Raw genomic sequence first — 20,566 nt, 5'->3', positions numbered from 1 at the left:
CCTACTGAACATCTTTAAGAGAGCTGATTCCAGTACAGTAAATGCTGTGAACTATGACTGAATTATGTTGTGATATTCATACACATTGTTCTGTCTACAGTAAACCTCTTAGATACATATGGGAGAGACATAGAGCAGCAGCCAAAGTAGATTTATACACTATCTGTCAAGGCGTCAGTTCCCCTGCTTTAAGTAGGCTCATATAATGTTCCACTTGGGTGATCCTTTTGCCAGCAAGGACACAATATTTCCCTCATTCTTTGAATTGGATTCACAATAAAGGGGAGTGACCTTGATCTGGTCACAAGATTCGGTCTATTTATACATCAGACAGTAATACACTGGGATGACTGTGGCGTAGCAGTTGGAGGAAAATGAGATAATTACTGGCTGAAACAATAGTGGTGCGAGGAGTAGCTCCAGCCTTTTATTTAAAATGAACTAACAGGCTTTCAGCACAGTGAGACCCCGCATGCACTAAGGATATGAAGGCATGTCCTGTCAGATGCTAATTCAACCACTGGAGAGCCTCTATCCAAGCAAATGTCATCTACCAGGCTCATTACGTTGTTGAAGTTGGCAAATGGCTAATTACTGCAGTAATAGCTTGGAGGCGCGAATGAAGGCAAACGTCCAGCGTATGAAATGTCCCAAAGCTTTGAAGTCTCCCCTCCTTCATGTTTTGTGAGAAGTTTTCTGTGCAGATGAGGATTTAATAACCTTGGCATGCTGTCTCCTCACAGCCTGCAGTGTCTCACTTCATGCTTCGACCTCCAGCTATTACGTTCCCTTCATTTTCTCTCAGCATCCCATTCGCACCTGGACCTGACTAAAACCTGATGACTATCACAGAAAACAAGAAGGTCTGAGCTTTAACTGGTCACTGTGGGATCAAATAGCAGGTTCTGTGAGTAACACAAATGGACACCGGATGCCTCTAACAAGCCCCGGTGTACAGTGTAGCCTCTGGTGTCAGCCAGTCAGAGTCAACTCGCTGCACCAGGCAACTGTTCCAATTTATTACGGGTCTCATATGGCTATTTTTTTTACAGAGAAAAGCCTAACAACAAGGCTGAAGAGGTCCGTAGCAAAGTAACCGTAAAGAGCCAGATGTTCAAATAACAGACAAACTGTCTATATGTTGATGATACAAAATTTATTGGTAATGGATGTTAATTTATAACTGAAATATGGCTGCCAATAATTCAAGCTATTTATGCTGTCTTGAAATAAAAAAACATAAATCATTCTGACATGGTTCATTAGTAAATGATGTGATGGAGCTGAGCTCTCAATTAGGGGGACTCCAACAAGGAATAGCTGTGGCGGTGTCAGCTGAAACGTCTCATTTATAAACTGCACGGTGCAGCTATTTGACATGTACACTGGAGGGAGAGGGGCGATTTCACTACAATAAAAGACAACTCCCAGATGAACAGAGGGGTTGAGCTTCATGTCACAGCCTATATGTGATGAAAATGAGACAGTGTGGTGGGAGACGTAAATGTCAAAATGACAGCACCGGAGAGCAATCAAAGGCTGTGATATTAAAAATGGAGCTGGTAAATGTGGAGCAGCATCTGCATGTTGAAGGAGATGTAATTGTTAGTACTTATGTACTTATGCTCGGGCCAGGGATTGATATTTAAACATTTTGCTGTGATTGTCTAAGCTTGAAGGTTCAGTTCACAAAATTTACATAAAATGTTCAGTAGTTTTGTAGTTACAGTCTTAGTAAGGTCAGTTATATTGCTATGTAACTGAAATTACAGAAATTAGTTCTCCGACTTCTCTTTTGTACTTGTTCTAATATTATGATGCAATGGCAAATTCTACTCAGACTAACCGGGTCAAGTAGGGTCTTGCTTTACTGCTGCAGGTCTCAAGTCTGTATGTCAATGTGTCCAATACCAGAGTGGATCTGAATGGACCCAAGTGTACGTGGTATCAGTTCTGATCATGTGGTACCTTACAATGGTGTGTTTTGAGGCGAGAGGAGACTGTAAAGTGTAAAGGGAAGACAAATGTGGAGGTGCTGTTTCTTGATGTGAGAAACAAGTTAAAGGAGAACAAGGAGGTAAAATCAACCAGCGCAACTGGTGGGAGTTGTTACCTGATGACATAGAATATCGCTGTCAGGACAAGCTCATTGTGAACAGCGATGGCCATGTAGCGAGGCTCGTGGAACGCCGACGGCACCGTCCTCACAGCGTAACACAGGTACACTGCCCACAGCAGGAAGAGGAACTCAGCTGTAAAGCAAGAAAGAGGAACAAGTGATGAACACAATGGAAGCACAGGCCAAGAAATCATTTCTATGCAGTGCACATGCAGGCTATACAGGCCAAAAAAAAGGGATTTGCACCTACTGAGCAGGCACTTCACAGTTCAATGCTCTTATGGAGCTGGTGCAAATGGTTGTACAACACAGGTATACAGGGAAATACCCTGTTCAATAGAAGCTATTAAAATCATTTGTAACAGCTGTGGTTGTATTCTCTGGGTACTAAATAAATCCCCATGCACCACCATGGCAACCCCATCTAATGTTTCCCAGGTAGCCAGCTCCACAGCAATAAACACGCTGCTTTTTCTATGGAAACCTTTTGCCATTATTTTGACATTTATGGAGTCGTGTGCTTGAACTGTGGGGCTGTCAGGTCTGAGTGAATCACATTTTTGGCTCACAATAGAACAACAGCGAACACTAGATGCAATGTCCCACTCATAGAATTATTTACTAGGGTTGTGTGAGGGCATATGGAGATCAAAAACGCTTGAATGAATGAAACAAATCTACAGTACATCAGCATTTTTTAGGTCTAAAAAATCTGAATCTCCCTAAAACTTTATATCTTTTAAAAAAATCTGTAAATTAGGGTCTGTATCTTGAAACAAGAAAGAATAAGGCAGGTTACTACACTAGAATAAATCAATGAAACTTTATTTTGGAAGCAAGTTGAAATAGTGTTGCTGCATAATATGTAATTTTCTGGCTAGGGTCTCTCAATCAAAACAATAAAAAAAAGAGGGAGTTTGCTGAAGTTGTGAAGTAGCGTGGGATCATGGGAGTTGTTGTCTTCATTGTTAAATGGCGACCATTGCCGTCATTGCAGTCAGCTTCATCATTCAGGGTTTTTTATTACCGAGACACACTGGGTTTGAACATTGCTGGAAACATTTGGGATAATCTAAGTATAGAACTCAACAAAATATATAACATAGGTCTAGTTGATTTTTAGATATTTTAATGCAGTTAAAGTTACACACACTATACAGGGGATGTATCATGCACATTTCCAGGTCTGTATTTTCATTCTGGGGCTCTACCGGAATATCTTTGCATGATTTATAGTTAAATTATGCAGCCCTTCAGTTCAGTCTCTGTCTGAAACAGGCCGTTTTAGCTCCTTTCTCTTTAAGCCCCCCTCCCGATGAGCCTACTCTGTTCTGATTGGTTAGCTTTTTGAAGACAAAAAAGGACCACGGTTTTCCTGAGTCAGCAGATCTAACAGCATGCAGATTTCTTAAACGTAAGAGATGCTGCTCCCCTCCAAGCGTCTTTGATTTATCATCTGTCTTGATCTGGTGCTGGTTGCCCTCTCCAACACAGGAAAACATCCAAAAGTGTAGCACCAGTGGAAAGGATTAATGTCTTCTTCTGGGAAACGTAAGAGCATTGCCAAATGTGGATGAAGGCAAATTGTCTTACTCATCCAAGTTCTCCTTCAACTCATCACTCACTCTTCCCTCTCTTTGAACTCCACATGCTATCATTCCTAACAAATTACTTTTTGATTTTATGCCATGAAAGTAACACATGATTTCTCACTGTGGTGTGCACACACAGAATGCAGTGTATATTAATCTATCACAACACCCAGTGCAGCCTCTCAGTTCAGCCTCTGTCTGAAACAGGCCGTTTTAGCTCCCGTCTCTTTAAGGCACGCCTCCCGAGGAGCCCACTCTGTTCTGATTGGTTAGCTTCTTGAAGCTGCCCCTCGAGAGACTTCTGTGGGCTTCCCAGGCTACGTAAACAAACGGTAGTAGTAGGATTTCACTTCTTTTACTCGTTCTTTACTCGAAATATAAACTTATCAAATACACCCGTACATGTTCAAGCCGAAATCTTAGCCAAAATATGTGAGTGGACAACGCTAACAACCTGTGGAACAACCTTAGCAACAAAGGCTACAGAACAGACAGCCGGTTGTAGGCATGCATGAACAATCTGATGTCATCATGAGGAGGAAGTAGAGGTAACTTTGCAAAAAAGAACATTCGGAGCAGGCTGAAGCCCTGGCTTTTGACTCTCAGGGAGAATTTCACATAAGTTCAACTTAAAGTTTTAACATAAACATTTTTTTGTAGGAAGGCCTATCAGTTTGTCATTGAAAATTGTGTGCTGATGGGTCAGCAAGAATTTGAGAGAAATGTAATTAAATCAAATGTAATATTTGTGATTATATGCATTAAACTGCATTTTTGTGTTATTGGTTTTAAACTACACTCTTCCATGTTGGCTTTTGTGTGGTGAAAATAAAGTAAAGTAGTAAAGTACAATGTATTACAACAAGACTGACTTTCTGTCTTTCAGGAAGATGTGTGTGTGGTTTATGATCTGAATGCAGGTGACGTCAGAGTTGACCCACACATCCCTATTACCGAGCTATTTTTACCTCCTAATAAACATAATGAAAATGCCGCCTCAGTGTACAGTATCACAGCATGAAGGCTCTGCTCGGGGTCCATCTGTTTCTCCAGAAGTCAAAAAGGACCACAGTTTCCTGTCATGAAGCCTGAGTCAGCAGATGTGCAACAACATACAGATTTCTTAAATGCAAGAGATGCTGCTCCCCTCTGTGCGTCTTTGATTTATCATCTGTCTTTGTCTGGTGCTGATTGCCCTCTCCAACACAGGAAAACATCCAAGTAGCACCAGTTGAGAGGATTAATGTCTTGTGGGAAAAGCATTGCCAAATGTGGATGGAGGCAAACTGTCTTCCAAGTTCTCGTTCAACTCATGCTATCATTCCTAACAAATTACTTTTGATTTTATGCCACAAATACCTCAAATAACCTATGTTTTCTAACTGTGTGGTGCACACACCGCAGAAGTGTGTCATCTATTCACAACACCCTACGCAGACATAGAGCGGTTGTAGGGCTTACCGACAGCCATCATGTAGTCCCAGCGATCCAGCAGGCACATACTGAACTGCAGTCCGTCAGGCGTGTAGCCCACGTCGATGAGAGCCAATTTCCTGTCCGGGTTCTGGCAGACAGCAGACGTCCAAGCCACGAGGAACCAGAGGACGATAAGCAGGATGATGCCCAGCAGACGCAACACTCGCCAGCTGGTCATATAAGGGATCCTCTGGGCTGTACGGGACAGGAACACCTTCAGCACCCTGTGGGGGAAGATGAGAAGCTCACTTTGGGAACAGAATCATGTTTGGACAGTAAAAGATAGCATCCATTAAAGGGAAATTTTCCCCTTGTTTACTCTCACATTGTTCCAAATAATCATTTATGAGAGTTTTAATGATTAACTTGAGCCTACTTGTCTTAGTAATGTCCTACATTTCCCAGAATTCAATGCAGAAACCTCTGCCTTTTGCTGTCAGCACCGGAGGGAAGTAAGTAAGTAAAAGTCAACATTTCTTGTGGCTGCAAATCACTGTGGTCTATTGAGGATAGCATTGGTGGAGAAACTGGTATTACTTTCCCATATAAATCTCTCACTGTATGATTGTTGAACATTAGTGTGAAATGAGTCGACAGTAGGAAGTACCCTAGGGTCCACCACTAAAACTTTGAGACTGTCCTCACCATAAAAACAACGGCATTCATCAACAAGAACAAAAAACACTTACAGCAATATTTCATTACGTTTTCCTGACAAGGGCCTGTTGTGGCTGCGCAAATCATGACGAAAGTAGTGTGACATTATATTGCTGCAGAATATTGCAAGTATGAGGGTGGATAGTTGGGTCAACAGAATGTGTGACTGTGATACCAGATTTCAGTTCACATCACTTTTCTTACCAACAGAAAATGTTAGTTTAACCACAATCTTTCCCTAACTTAAACTAGGAAGTTTTAGTTGCCTTTTTAGTTGGCTCAGACTTCTTCAAGTCCATCTTAATACAATCCTCACATACACATATGTATGTTGAGAGAGTTGGGTCACCGTAATTATCCCCCCTGTCCATACTGGTCATGAAGAAATTGAGTGTAGAGTGTTGAGTCTACGAAGTCTTGCACAGTCTAAATGATCCAACTGAAGTTGATCTATTCGTCCTGGCAGTCGTGTATAGTTTTATTGCTGATGTTTTGTCTCGGTTATGTAACTGACAGGACGTATGCCCCTACAGCAGCTCAGCAACAAAACCCCGTCCAGTGAAACACAAAGAGGGAACTTTGTAGTAACTAGTGCAGACTAGTATATTGCTGGACCGTGTATGGTCAATGTGTGAAATTGTGGCCAGTTTGTTACAGGGATAGTCAGTGGTGTCTGTAATGTGAATTCCTGGATATTAAATGTTCATCTGCAATTTTCTGTAGTGGTCCCAGTAATATTGGTGGTTAAGCAAAAAAAAAAAAGGTTATAAATGAAGCTGCAAGAACAATACACTCCACTCATATCTTGGGATGTTTGATTTGAAAGAGAACTTATTTTAATTTTAATTATAACTATTCTAATTATCTGTTAACTCCCCCTGCTCTTTCATCTGTTTCACTTGGCGGATGTCTCGTTTTTCACTCTGCACTGAGTGTTTTGTCAGACTGATGGTGATTTGGGGTGCTTTAACTGTGCGCTCTCTCTCATGCCTCTATGTACCTTCACTCTACCTCTTTCCTGGTTGATGATTATGGAGGCTCCGGTAGAAATTATAAATTAAAGTTTTCACAGCACTTTAGGCGCAAATTCGGGAGGCTCATCTCCACCTGGTTACCGCAGTTACAGTCAAATCAAGCGCACCTGCAGAGCAGCTGCCCCACACTAACCTGATATAACAGCCTACATGAGTCTCATGTTTTACCTGCAAGACTCGTGTTTTAATGATGTTGTTCATCATTTGTAATGTGAACACGTCAGAGAAATAAAAAGTGTGTGTCCTGGTATTGGTTCAGTTATAAAATAGCGTCTCTCCTGCTGGCTGCTGACAGTGCCGTCAGCCGGAGAGTCGATCACACTGGACGTCAGCGAAGGAGACGGCAGAGACGCTGATATGTGTCTGTCGAAACAGGAGTTTAGCCGACTTTGCTGTATTTAATATCGAGTGAGAGTGTCAGAGCTTACAGCAGGAAACACAGTCACTCTGTGTCGCGCTGCTGTGCTCCGCGTCCATCATCGCATAACATTTCATTTTGAAAGAGCAATGGCCAATGAGGCTCCAACCCTCAGCCGGTTGACCAATGGTAAAACTTTATCACTCACTCAGTCTATCACAGACAACCGCAGTTATAGGATAAGACTGCAACTTGATTTGTCTAACTTAGACTCCTGAAGTCTCATATGAACCTTGGCTGAAATTAGGAATGCATTGTTGCACAGAACAAGGATTGTGGATTTTGGCCCCTATTTCTTACAGTTTAGTGTAGCACACGAGGAACTCTTCACAGCCAGTATGGACAGGAATTATTACAATAATCAGTATTTGTCTCAGTTTGCAAATGGTAGGTGAGTACTAAAAAAAATTACAGTCATATAAATAATTTGTGACAGAGATGACAAAAAATGATTCATTCATGGCAATGACAATCAATCTGTTTTGTCATTTAGTTTGGAGAACTTTCCATTTGAACAATAAAAAGCTGAAGATACATATATCTTTAACTGTTTACTTTTAACTACTACAAATTTCCCTCGAAGTACAAGGTCCATGTCTTTTAGCTGTTTTTAAAAGAGCTAGATTGTCTAATGATGTATTTTTCTTCTTTTTATTTTGATATAATACAACACAGCAGAAAATTCCAACATGTTAAACGCATCATAATTCAAAGCAGTTATTCATTCGCTGCACTTCTACAAGCTTCTAACACAGACAAACACTGATAACCGGGAATTAAACTATGCCCAAACACATGACCAGCCATCGCTATTATTAGGCTCTGCCCTTCACACACATTGATGAAGTGTCCACTGTGCTCCCCACTAATGAGCCCCCCATCAAAAATTGATCTGTGCAATATGTTAACTTGCACCTCTAAGGGTTTACTCAGCTCCCGCTAGCATTACCCACATACTCTTAATCAGCATCTTCATTAGGCCTTTTTGACAGATTCACCTGACAAAAAGCCCCACAGATGAACAATTCCAAGTGTGTTACTTTAAATACAACAGACCCTTGTCTCATTATCGGCTGTTCGGTGCTGGATAAACCCCCCCCCCTGCTCTCCTCTGTATCCTCTGGCAGTCCTCTCACAGTGAGGTCCTTTCCCTTCCTCTGCTCTCACATGCATTTGTCTCTTGCCAACCATCATTCAATACTACATTATATATCATTTGGGGTTTTCTTAATTACTTTTACTTAGCAATTCTCTCTTCCACTTAATTAGGCAGTAAATCCACCCCTAAACATGTACAGCAGTGTAGTCTGGTGATGAAGAAGCTGAGAAACATGCTGCCTCAACACTTCATACGGCTCTTACTTTTACAAGGAATTAAGATCTAAGACACAGTGTAATTGCACTTAAAGAGGTCAGTGTAATCCGATAGTCGTTTCCTGGGATGGATAACGATGTTGGACAAATGGGTTTTGTGCAGTTGTGTGTGTGTGTGTGTGTGTGCTGTGTGTATTACCTGTACAGCTTCAGAGTCAGTGTCCCGTAGACGGTGGCGAAGCCCAGCAGTCGAACCCATCGCAGCAGGATGCAGCGGAACACGCTCGGCTGGAAATAGAGAATCCCGACCTGCGAGAGGAAAGAAGAAGCCTTAAATAACGCAGGATGTGCAAAGAAACAGAAGCAATGATAAGTAAGAGAGCCGTTCCACTGTGAGTGTTTCAAATTAAATACAAAGTCGTGTGAAGCTGCTGCCTGATTGCGCCCCAATGGACAGCTCTCTAAACAGTGAAGTAATCGAATTTCATTGTTTGTTCAAACTGTCTCCTAGTTTAATGTACACTATGTAAACTCACTCATTAATTCACTCCATCATCAGTCACCTGCCCCCCCTTACTCCAGAGTATTTTAACTTCTTCTACTTCCTCAAAAACTCAATTATAAAGTTATTTTACACAGACAGTATCAACAATTTCCACTTCCTGTGCCACCATTAGACTTTCAAAAGGAATGCTAAACAACTAAATGTTACAAAACCTTCAGTAGAACATTTTCCATCTGTTAGGTTGAAGTGGATAAGCAGGTGTTTAAGCTTTCATTATTTCTCTTCAGTGTCAAGTAAAGTTTGACATACTTCAAACTGTCTATGGATAAAAACAAAAGCTTACAGCAGGTGTTGCATCCATTATTAAAGTAGTCAAAACTCCTGCAAACACTTGTAGTATGAAGAACAGCTTTATTGTGAGCCCAGTGACATCATGGTCATTATACAACAATATAGTATAGTCTTTATACTTCAAGTGTTGTTGGAGTTTTGACTTCTTCAGACTTGTTTCCTCCTCTGTGCACCTTGGAAGTAGATGAAGTTGTGCCACAGATCATTACTCAAAGTCCTCCAGAAGAAGGGCAATAACACCAGTCACATTTGAGTCCAGTATGCTGGAAAATATACACACTCATGCAACTCGAACTTCACCAGACGTCACCCACATAACATATTAAGTTGCAGATGGGTAGAATCAGGTGCGTGATGTCGCCTCCTGTTACAATAACACAATGCAACTACACAAAGTAAACGATATACTGTAAGTTTTATATTGATAACGAAAAATGTAAGGATGAGTAAATTAGTACATCAGTACATGACATTGTCTTTCCATTGTCTTTTTTATGTTTGTGTGGATTAATTACATTAATTGGATTAATGCCTAGTTGAATGTTTGGTTGTTGTAGTTATTTTAAGTTTAAATTTACTGTATTGGATGCAGATAATTTATTAAAACTGTGATGATGGTACATTTGGTAACATATTCATCCACGTTATGGATAATTTGATGAATTTGGATTATTATATAGCTACCCCAGTTAAACAGAATCAAACTCATGCAAGAACTGTATGTTGTTCCCCAATTTTAGAAAATAAAATTAATTAAAAATCAAATAAATCAGCAATTATTCAATACTGCGCAGTATGTTTGGTGTAAACACACAGAGGAGTTCATTGTCTGAACCACACTGTGAGAGGCTCTGCTCTAATAGGCATAGAGCGAGCTACACTATTCCCTCACAATGACTTACTGCTTCTCACTGCTTCTCTGCCTCACATACATCGGTGGGGTGCAGCCAGTGCTGTGATATCCTTTCAAGTCGTACAAGTAAACAAGTCCTTAATTTTCAATCATTTAAGCATGTGAGGAAACAGAAAAGAACAAGTATAACTTGCTTGAATTTTGCTCCTTATTTATTGTAATTACTATGAGTAGTACAACTGTTACTGCAGCTATTATTTAAATTAAATAATAAAGATAAAGCTCCATTTGTAGGACCATTTTTCAATAAATCACATCTGACACGTCAAAGCGAAAATTCATGATTTACAGCTGAAAACAAGATAGGACAGTGAAGCTCTGTTGCCATCCTTGGCATTACTCAAAAAAAAACAAATCCATCTCAGTCTGCTAACATCATAGAAAGCTTGCCCTTGAGACAAGGAGGAGGGCATTCACCCATGTTTGCTACAACGACTTAGAAACACACTGAAATGGTGCCCATCCCAGCCGACAAAAAAAAAAACACTGATGGTCTTCCAAAGACATAAAAAGCGCCAAAACAAACACACACACACAAAAAAAGAATGAAACAAACATCTGAGGCAACATAATTATCTGTCCGTTGCAGATGTGCAGCGATTTCCCCTGTGGGATTGTTAATGTTAATCGGATTAGCTGAGGCATTAATACGTTCCCTCAGGCAACAGCGAAGACGCAGGCATGTGGATATTTTTGCTCAGTAGGTTTGAATCAGTTAAGGGACACAGAGGACCCCACAGGAAAAAGGGTGGCCCACATCCTCATCTGCTCGCAGTCGCTGGACGACCGTACGCAGCAACTTCTGACTCAAACAGAGCTCCAGTTGACTCAGCTCTGTGACAGAGACGTGGAACAGAACAAATACTGAATAGATGCATGCTCAGTTCTTAATCTTAAATGCATACAAGGTTTTGTCCTGAATTTTGCTTTATGCAGGCTGAAAAAGACTCTGAAACTACCTTTCAGAGGAAACTAAACCTCATCTGAACCAGTGAGGTTGAGGAAAATATCTAAACAACAATATGTGACCGCTCCTTAGTGCATTTCTTTTTTCACCAAATAGAGAGGCACAGGAGCTGATAAAGAGATAGCAGGCCGGGCAGGCGCTGAGCAACTTGCTGACGCACGTTTGGGTCCACAGGGACAGAGGAGGGCACAGGAAGATGAGTAAAAATGCACCAGGGGAAAACACAGCTCATGACTCCTTTTTAGATAAACTACAAAATAGCGGCTGTATCTCTATCACGTGCCAGTTCAAGGCTGGTGTTGTTTGTGAGGAGATAGAGGCAGGCGGGGAGGTGTTATCAGCAGCATTGCTCCCTCGAGGCCCAGCTCCAAATGATCCGGACGAGTCGTCATAAAAAAGTTTTCAAACCATTTAGCAGTTTGAGCTTCTCTTTAATGGTGTGATCTCACCTGCTCTTCATTTTCACTGGTCAAAACCACAGTGGAAAAGTTTTGTATTTAGTTATTTACAGGTTCCTGCCAACAAACAAGCCAGTGTCAGATAAGCTGCTCATTACACAAGCTGACATCACGGAGAGGACATTCCTGACTTTTTGTCAGAATTTTTCCATTTCAAGCAGCATTGGCTCTGTCTCTTGAAATCCCTTTTAGTTAAATGTGTCCCGACCATAGTCTGTATATAAATATGGATGTAGCGAAGTGTGATGTCACAAACTGGTTTGCATTGAAGCTGGTTTGAAGTCCAGAGTTGCTGCTTTGCTTTGAAGCAAATGCTAGCTTACTGGACACACCGAGCGGTGCACACTTGGGCTAACATTACTTACTTAATGTTAAATAACATTAAACTTACTGAAATATTTCAACAATGGTCCAACTCAGTGTGAGCAGCAGGTGAGCGAACTGTCAATCATGGCTGTCAATCAACGGCCACACGGCAGACATCAAAGCCACTATAATTCCTCAAATCTTATCAACGGAGCAATCATTTCCAAAATGACCACCAGCGCTCTTATTAGAGGGCCAGAATCTAGTGATTGAAACCATAATGACTTATGAAAAAAACGATTAACTTAAAGTATCTCTAGAGAGAAGTTGACACTTTTTGAATGGGATTCAGTTGGAGCCATGGACGTTTTGGAGCCAGCATCTATTGGCCATCGATGGCATTTCACTTTTAGGTACTTCTACACTGGTAGTTGCTGTTGATCCTGATGTGTTCCCTTACATGCGGCCCACATAATTTGAGCAGACACTCTACCTTTACTTAACAATCTTAGCTGTGTCAAGCAACCCTTCCAAGCACAAATAACCACTAGTAATGACATCTGTGTCTTTACACCACAGAGAGTTGAAGTTGGAAGCCCTCCATGTGGTCATATAAAACAAAGATGTCTATGCATATTGATACTTGTTTGATATATTTTTAATAAGATGATCTTTTCATGCTCTTCAAAGCAGAACACAAACAAATATGATGCCAAGATTCACACGACAACTTGACACATTACAACCACTCAGTAGTTGCTGGAGTGAGAATTATGGGACCAGAAACGGAACGACACAATGTCAAACTGCAGTGGAAGAATACTGACACTTTCAGGCAGCCTCTATACTGTGATTTGGTCATTTCTGTGTCCTGTCCCAAGAAGTAAATTCACCAGAGTTTTACGAAACAAATGCATGATGTTCATTTAGCTTAAAATACGTTAAAAAAGAGAGATTTTGATCTGCTTGTAGTATTTGTCTGTAAAGAGAATATTCAGAAAATATTACAGAATAGGATGAGGATCAAATGATAGCTCCAGTGCTCACTGTAACATAAAGCGAACAATGCATTCCCCTTGGACTCTCAGCTCTCCCCAGTTCATCTGATACTATGAGGTATATCCCCATCCCCAGTGCCCCAATTGAAGCTCAAACCAATGTCAATAGTCATATTTTAGGGTAAAAACCAGCACAGTCATTGTCCTCAAACGTGGCCGTGACCCTTAGACCAGGCAATGCTGATTCATTACGCAGCTGTACTTCCCATCAGTAGGGTTTCTGGGAAGAAACTGGCCCTGAACCTCTGACAGGTTTCTCTTAACGCCAGTGTGCATAAAGAGTAAGATCAGTTTCTGCCTCCTTTCTCTTTTGAAGCCTACCATTAATAATCAATGCTAAGTGCTGGGAATCTTGGATTCAGCGCTGTGGGAAAGGAAGGGGATCAGGTGTTGGTGAATGTGTGTGTGCGTGACGGGATTGAGAGGGTCAGGGTGCTGCATACCTATCTAATGGACATCAATACCGAGGAGACAATTATCAACACACTTACTACTCTTCAGCCTGCCCCCCCCCCCCCCCCGTTTGTCTCGTCTCAGTTACAGCATGAGTAAAGGCTTCTGGAAATGCTGAGTGAGCGTTGCCAAGCAGCCCTCTTAGCATCCAACGTTTTTAAATGTTACTGATTATTCTGGGTTTCATTAGCATCAGATCAGTGGGATGGACGTGTAGAAATGTCACCTCTTTCAATGACAATTTCAATGAAGCTCTTTACAGCGTCCCTCTTTTCAAGTGGCACAGATTTTTTTAACTGTAAGTGAAGACATTTTTGGGAGTTTTATTTGGGGTTCAGGCAGGCAGGCAGGCAGGCAGGTGAACACGTCCTAGCTGGATGTCTGCCCTGCTGATGGTGTCCATCTCCAGGCTCCCCAGACACCAAACTGAACACAAACCAGACTCTGCGTCCAAACTCCAAAACGAAATCTTGTCATGTGGAAAGAACAAACAGAACAACATGTTCCGCAGATGCACACCTGAGAAGAGTAAAATTTAGCTCCCGTAGACAGCTGCAACTTTTTTGAAGTTGTGAAAGTGCATTCCTTTTAAGGCAACTTTATGTCCAGGAGTTTCTTCCCCATCAAACCTTCCCCTGACTATTCAGTAAGGACAGCTGGTTTAGACCAGTTTACAGACCAGTATAGTTTACAGATATTACCTAATTTCTGTATAATGGTGTCCTTCACCTTCTATCATGCTAATAATTATCTCTTGCTTTAATTTGAGGAAAGTAGAAATGCAAAAATGGTTACTTGAGCTTTATGGCAGATTATTTCATCTTGTTACCAAGCAAGTATCAATGTTAAACCTGCAGCGTGGAACTTTTAGGTGTTAATGAATGTCCATTGCATTCAAGCCCTTGCCAAACCAGTTCACACAATGCTGATGAAGTCTGTCACCAGCAGATGAATCTCTCTGTGTTTCACAGTATACAGAGTTTTTAAATCTCATGTCGGGCGCAACTTTCCAGCTCTGGCCGTTTGGCCATTAATCATGCGGCTCCTCTAGACTTTCCAGATGTTATCGGACTGAATGGATCAAATTCTGATGGGGGGCTGTGTGATGCTCAAAACAATTTATCCACCATGTTACAGCCGCAACAGTAGGTTATGGCCAGTGGTGTACTGGGACAAATCCCATTTGGCCAGTGGACCGTCAAAAAATACATTTTTGGGCTGGTCAAAACATACCCGTTTTTACCGGCCCTCTCTGTGTGCCAGTCACACAGGATGCGCATGAGAGTGCTGTATGTGTCAGGCAATCACGGCTGAGCGCCCCCCTTTAGTCTCACTGCAAGAAGGGAGAGACAAAAGACCCGGACTCCAGCTTTAAGCAAGTAAGTTTTCAGTTTTAAAGGGGAATTATCAAGCTTTTCATGATTTTCTGTTATTTTTTATCATGTTGGATGTCGAACATATTCAAAGGTCTAAAACTTGAGGTAAACACATGTAAAAATGCTTCCAGCTTGTGAAAAACTTTTATTGGTGTGATGTTTAATACGTGTCGCCAAACACCTCATTTAATTAACAATGATTAAGAAAGAGAAGACGGAAAGTTTAGTACGTGTAGTCCTAAATCCCAGTAGATTATTTAACCATGATCAAGGTAAAACGGGGAGTGATGGGAGTCTAAAAGAACAGACAAGAGCAAGATTCACACGCTCACCGATCAATCAACACTCAGTCGCTTAATTTGCAGTTATCTTTCATTCCTCGTCATCTGTCATTTCAGCAGCCACCTGCTGGCTCCACACTGAGATTCAGTGGGTTGGTTACCAGCTAGAGAGTGTCCCTGTTGATACGGCCGTGATGCAAGCCAGCCAGCTGTGGTGTGAGCAGCAGCTATCCAGGGAGCTGTTTTGATGTTGGATACCTCGGTCTTAGACTCTCATGCTTGACGCAGTGAAACTTAGCGTTTGCTTCTGTTAGGAGTTATCTGATTATTATGTCCATTTTGAAAAAGAGCGTGGACAATCTCCTCTCTTTATTGTTGCCTTCTACGCTACAGAAATGCTAAAAATGTAACATAGAGATACATGAGGACAGCAGCCTGTTGCACCGTTTGATGTGTCTTGCTTAGGTGAGGAGGATAAGCACTGACAAGCAGCCAGGTGGTGCCAGCAAAAATTTCCATCTCAAGTTAAAGCTGCATCAAAATCTTACTCATGCCCTCGTCTTTTCCTAATAACTGTAACTGTTACTGGTTTCCTGACAAGCAATCTCTTGTGTAAGTGTTTGGTTTCCAAATCGAAAGACCCCTGTTTGCATCCCAACTCCTATCATAGTTTTAATTGGATAAATGTAACCAAACTTAAACCAAAGAAACAGAACATCAGAGAGTAATTTTTGAAAAACACACTGACAAGCAGCCAAATTTGTCTTATGTGTATGAAGACTTTTTGTTTTTTAAGTCAAAATTGTTTGGGAGAAACTAGAACTGTTGGCTGTTTTCTGCTTTTTGATTTATTAATTGCAACAAACATAGTTAAAAAATACTAAAGGCATACAGATACAGTTTAAAGTAGGGTGGGTTTAAGTTTCTCTCTCAAGTGCTACTTTTTCATTCTTCACACAACTACTTCTATTCCTAAATCTTGAGGAGAGACTGTTCAAAAGATTGTACGATTCAAACAACTTTGTTTGGTTGAAATATACCTTAACTGTGACCTTACCTTGAGCTAATAGCAGAGTTCACTGCTTAAATATAAACACAGCCAGTTAGCGCCTAACTTTAAAGTTGTGAAAACAGAAACTCTGGCACTCTTCAGTCCCTGAAGGCTTCATGTGAGAACAGTAACCCACCCACAACCAAAATATGACGCCCAAGTGGATGCACCACAGAGCATACACAAATCATTTTGTGCTAGACCGCTTTAGATAATTAGCTATCGCTGTGGGGCAAACAGGAGATATTCAACAAATTACACTCAAAAAAAAAGAAAGTGGGTGGATTCTTTTATTAGAATAACACAGTTAGCAAAAAAAAGCACCAAAAAGCAGCAGTGTGTAATTAACCTGTAATGTGTAGACGATAAAAATGCAAATGTGTCTGTGTGTGCAGGAGGGTCGATGAAGAGGATGAATCCTTCAGGGATTGATCCCCTCCCTGTGAAGGTCAGGGTCCCACAGGGTATTGATCACATACGATGTAAGACTTCTCCCTAAATGCCGTGAAATGAGTTTTCCACACTCGGTTGTGAGTAAAAATACGAAACTATAGTAGTTATCAGTGAGTAAGATTATGCTTTTAGAGTATTTTAACACTATATTTACTTTTTTGATGTACAACCACTTTATTTTTCTATTATCTTATATTCTGTCATGGTCACACTAATCTGGCAAAGAGAGTGCAACCGATGCTATTCATGGCCTCTGGATTTAAATTCATTTTTTGCGTGAAGAAGGTGTGTTAAAGCCTTAAAATTGGTTGTTAAGTTACTCTTAAGTGTTATACTTAAACCTACATTAACTGTTTCTTTTGTTGTTTGTTTTTTTGCCATCTGGGGGATAACAATTCACTCCCCTTTTACCTCTGTTTTGGTCTCCACCATCTCCTTGGGTAGATATTCTGGCTCTTCAGCTGCTAAATGCTCCACTATGTTCACTGGGTTGTCTCTGATTTTGTCTATCTGCTGTTTGGTGCTGAGCAGAAAGCGTGCAGTGCGTTTATCAGAGCTTTTTAATTAAAAACAGCTGCCCGCTACTGCTGGAAACAAGGTTGGTGAGACTGAACCAAAACCAAAACAATGAGCTGAATGAAGCTAAAAAGCTCAGAAGATCTGATCTATTATATGTTGGTTTGTCACAACAAGTAACTACTTTCACATTGCATGTAGTAATTTGATTCATTGTTAATATATAAATATTGATTAGTGCAGCGTCTTAATATATTTTGGTTACAACTTCAACATCATCACTTTTTCCAAACTCATTTTTCAAAACACGACAATGAAAGTCCAAATGGTGGTTCTGAATTCATTGATTAACAAACAATCAAATTATCCTCGATGATTTAAAAGTGCTTAATGTAGCATTTCTAAACATAAACATATCATTATAAAATTAATTGATGCCTTACTGTAAATGAATGAGACCTATGTGGAATCAATTCTTGTCTATCTAACACCAGTGGTGCTCTTAATGCTAATGTCGGTCAAAATTTAGATCACTTAACATTCTACTTCAAAGATAAAACCTTTATGTATATAGGAATGTGCACTTGGAGGACATTTTGTTGGGGGTGGTATGTATATATGTATAAATATACAGATGCAATAGGTGGGAATGTGTGTAGGTATGTATATAAGTATGCATGTGTGTACAATAAGGGTGTTTATGTGTGCATATATACAGATAGATAGAAATATTTATTTTGTTATTTGTCTTTCTTTGTAACTTTATATGTATGAGGATGTATTGTTTTTTACTGTAGCCTATGTGATGGCACAGGGTACCTTAGTGATCTGTGACTTGTCTTACTATCTTTGCCTTGAAAGAGGAAAACAATGGAAATAAGTTGTCTTTTAGCATTACTGTGTTATCCTTGACATTCTAAATGCATATGTATTTGTCACAGTGTATGGCATTTTTATATATATTTGTTTTGATATGCCAAACAAATCAAATCAAAACAAAACCTCCCTTCGATTACTGTATACTGTATCACAAACATGCATTTGTTTCTGACCTGGTGACCAAGGAGAAAATGAAATGTAGAACTCAGTGATTTGATTTGTGACTGCCATACTCTGAGAAACGTACCCTTGTTTATATTAATTATGTTAATATCTTAAAAGTAAATATGGTCAGAACTTAATACAGTTGAGATGCTGAGAGTGTGACCCAAATGATTTTAATTTATTTAAATTGTGCCTAGCAGAAATTCAAAATTACGGTTTGAATGATGAATTATTATCAGGGTTGGCAGCTGTGATGGGTAAAAAGAGCAATCTCATACTAATGGAGCACTTACTGAAATGAAAATGCCAAAATAAAATATCATATATTAGTCATCTGTCAGTGATGCAGTATAAACACATAAGTTTTTAAGATTTAAAAATGACTAAAACAAAGTGCTGAAAACGTTAACTGGTACCAGTCAAAAGAACAAACGGTGCTGAATTTCAGCCTTTTGTTATTACAGTTTCTTTGGAAACTGCTACCAGCTAAAGGGGAAAAAAATGACTTTCAGCCATTTAGTGTGTCTGTCTCCATCTGAGTAGAGAATGGGATGGTGCAGCCTCGGGAATCATTCTGTCACAACAAAGCTCTTGTGCTACTTAATGTTTTGACATGAAATAGTGACAGCCATCCGGTCCGCCCATGCCCCGTTTTTTCTGGTCATCATCTCCTGCTCGTTCTCCCCCCCCCCCTCCATCTCTTCTTTTTCTAATCTGCGAAACACCTTCAGTATGAGAGAGTGGGAGGAAACACTGGTGGGAGGTGGGAGCAGAGGAGAGGTGGGTTGTTGTAATAGCAATGGATCCATTTTTATATGAAAGCCGACACTCACTGCCACATGGGGAGGGCAGCTTTCTGGAGGGAGGTAATGGTTTCTTCTCTGGCTTCTGCTCCCTGAGGTGGGCCGAGTGTAAATTACATCCAGCTCGGCCTCTGCACAGTCAAGACCAGAGCTGGCTGGCGATTGCCTCCCACAATTTCATTCCCTCCTCATCACCAGTTAGATCCTGAGAGATATTCCCAACTTGCCAGGGCACAACGGGACAGACGGAGAGGGAATATCCAGCCCACAGGTCGTGATGCTATTGCTCTTCTTCCAATTCCCTGTGCTGTCTGTCTCTCTGCTCATATAGATACAAGGAACACTCCAGCTGCAGCAGTGCATCCTCAACTTCAACTTATGTTTTGGGAGACTCTTCAGCGTGTTGCAAAAGGGGAAAGGGAGCATGAAGGGAGGGCTGGAAATGCACACAGCACCCTCCAGATCCACTTAAGTCAGATTGAAAGTGTCAGAACAGCTTGGATGGAAAGCAGAAGCAGAGCAAGGGAGAGAAATGGCTGGCAGACTGTGTTTCATGGCCTGTCAGGTCAGGATACATTATCCCCTGGCCATACTGTTTCTCATTAGCCCCCTGATGTGCTGTGAAGCCCTGCCTGCCTGCCTGCCATGCACGACAAATCCCTGAGTTGGGCTGAGGTGGCACCTTGGCCCAGCTTGGCACCAAAAGTCTCAGACAATGTGGTTTGACAGGTGGAAAGACAAGAAACAGGATGGGGGAATAGTACCCCAAAGACCACCAGTCTTTTGAAAACCACAAAGGTTCTCTTGAGCAGGACACTCTGCCCCCAACAAAAGGATTAGGTTAAAAGGGGACAACAGGCTGATATAATCCCTCTCAAAGTATTTTCACAATTTTTGACAGTTTTGAGTTTGCTAGGTCAGCAATCAGAAAAACAACAGCGTCATGGGTCATAGAGCTGCCCCTTAATCGTTGATGATTTGATGCATCAGACGAGAAGCCTCTGAGTCAACTTGTATTTTGTCAGTCGAATCACTGTATACAATGACGCAGCTAAAAAAAAAAAAAAAAAAAAAAAAAAGGCAGAGTAACGCAGGGTGACAGCATGACAGGCTGTAAACTTTTGCAGAGTCGAGTCTCAAAATGACCTAAATACATAACTGTGATGGAGACGGAGGACAGCGCGAGGCAGAGCAGAGAGACACCATTTCCTGCTCCGACTCCGACGCTCTCAGCTCTGGTGTTGAATGTTAACGAAGTCGGCTAAACTACTTTCTGAAGCAGACGCTGGTACAACCTCCTCTACCATCCGGTGTGACTGACTCTTCGGCTGCCGTCAGCAGCCGGGTAGGAGAGACGCTCCGTGGTCCGCTAGGATTTTATAAGTAAATACCAGGACGCACCCTGCATACACATCTTTTGT

At 41.1% G+C, this 20,566-nt stretch overlaps 1 protein-coding gene across 1 annotated transcript in view; it reads right to left on the bottom strand.

Moving 5' to 3' along the window:
• The window catches only part of gpr158a (G protein-coupled receptor 158a), a 76,206-nt gene that overhangs the window by 7,633 nt on the left and 48,007 nt on the right, over positions 1-20,566 (bottom strand). The window contains exons 6-8 of the mRNA XM_067578183.1: positions 8,810-8,919; positions 5,173-5,411; positions 2,114-2,252 (exon numbers count right to left, since the gene is read on the bottom strand). Of these exons, the coding sequence (XP_067434284.1) occupies positions 2,114-2,252; positions 5,173-5,411; positions 8,810-8,919 (488 nt within the window). The remainder of the gene's footprint in view (positions 1-2,113; positions 2,253-5,172; positions 5,412-8,809; positions 8,920-20,566) is intronic.

This window comes from Thunnus thynnus, chromosome 21 (genome assembly GCF_963924715.1).
Source record: "Thunnus thynnus chromosome 21, fThuThy2.1, whole genome shotgun sequence".
Lineage (NCBI taxonomy): Eukaryota > Metazoa > Chordata > Actinopteri > Scombriformes > Scombridae > Thunnus > Thunnus thynnus.
This window is presented reverse-complemented; position numbering and strand designations above follow the sequence as displayed.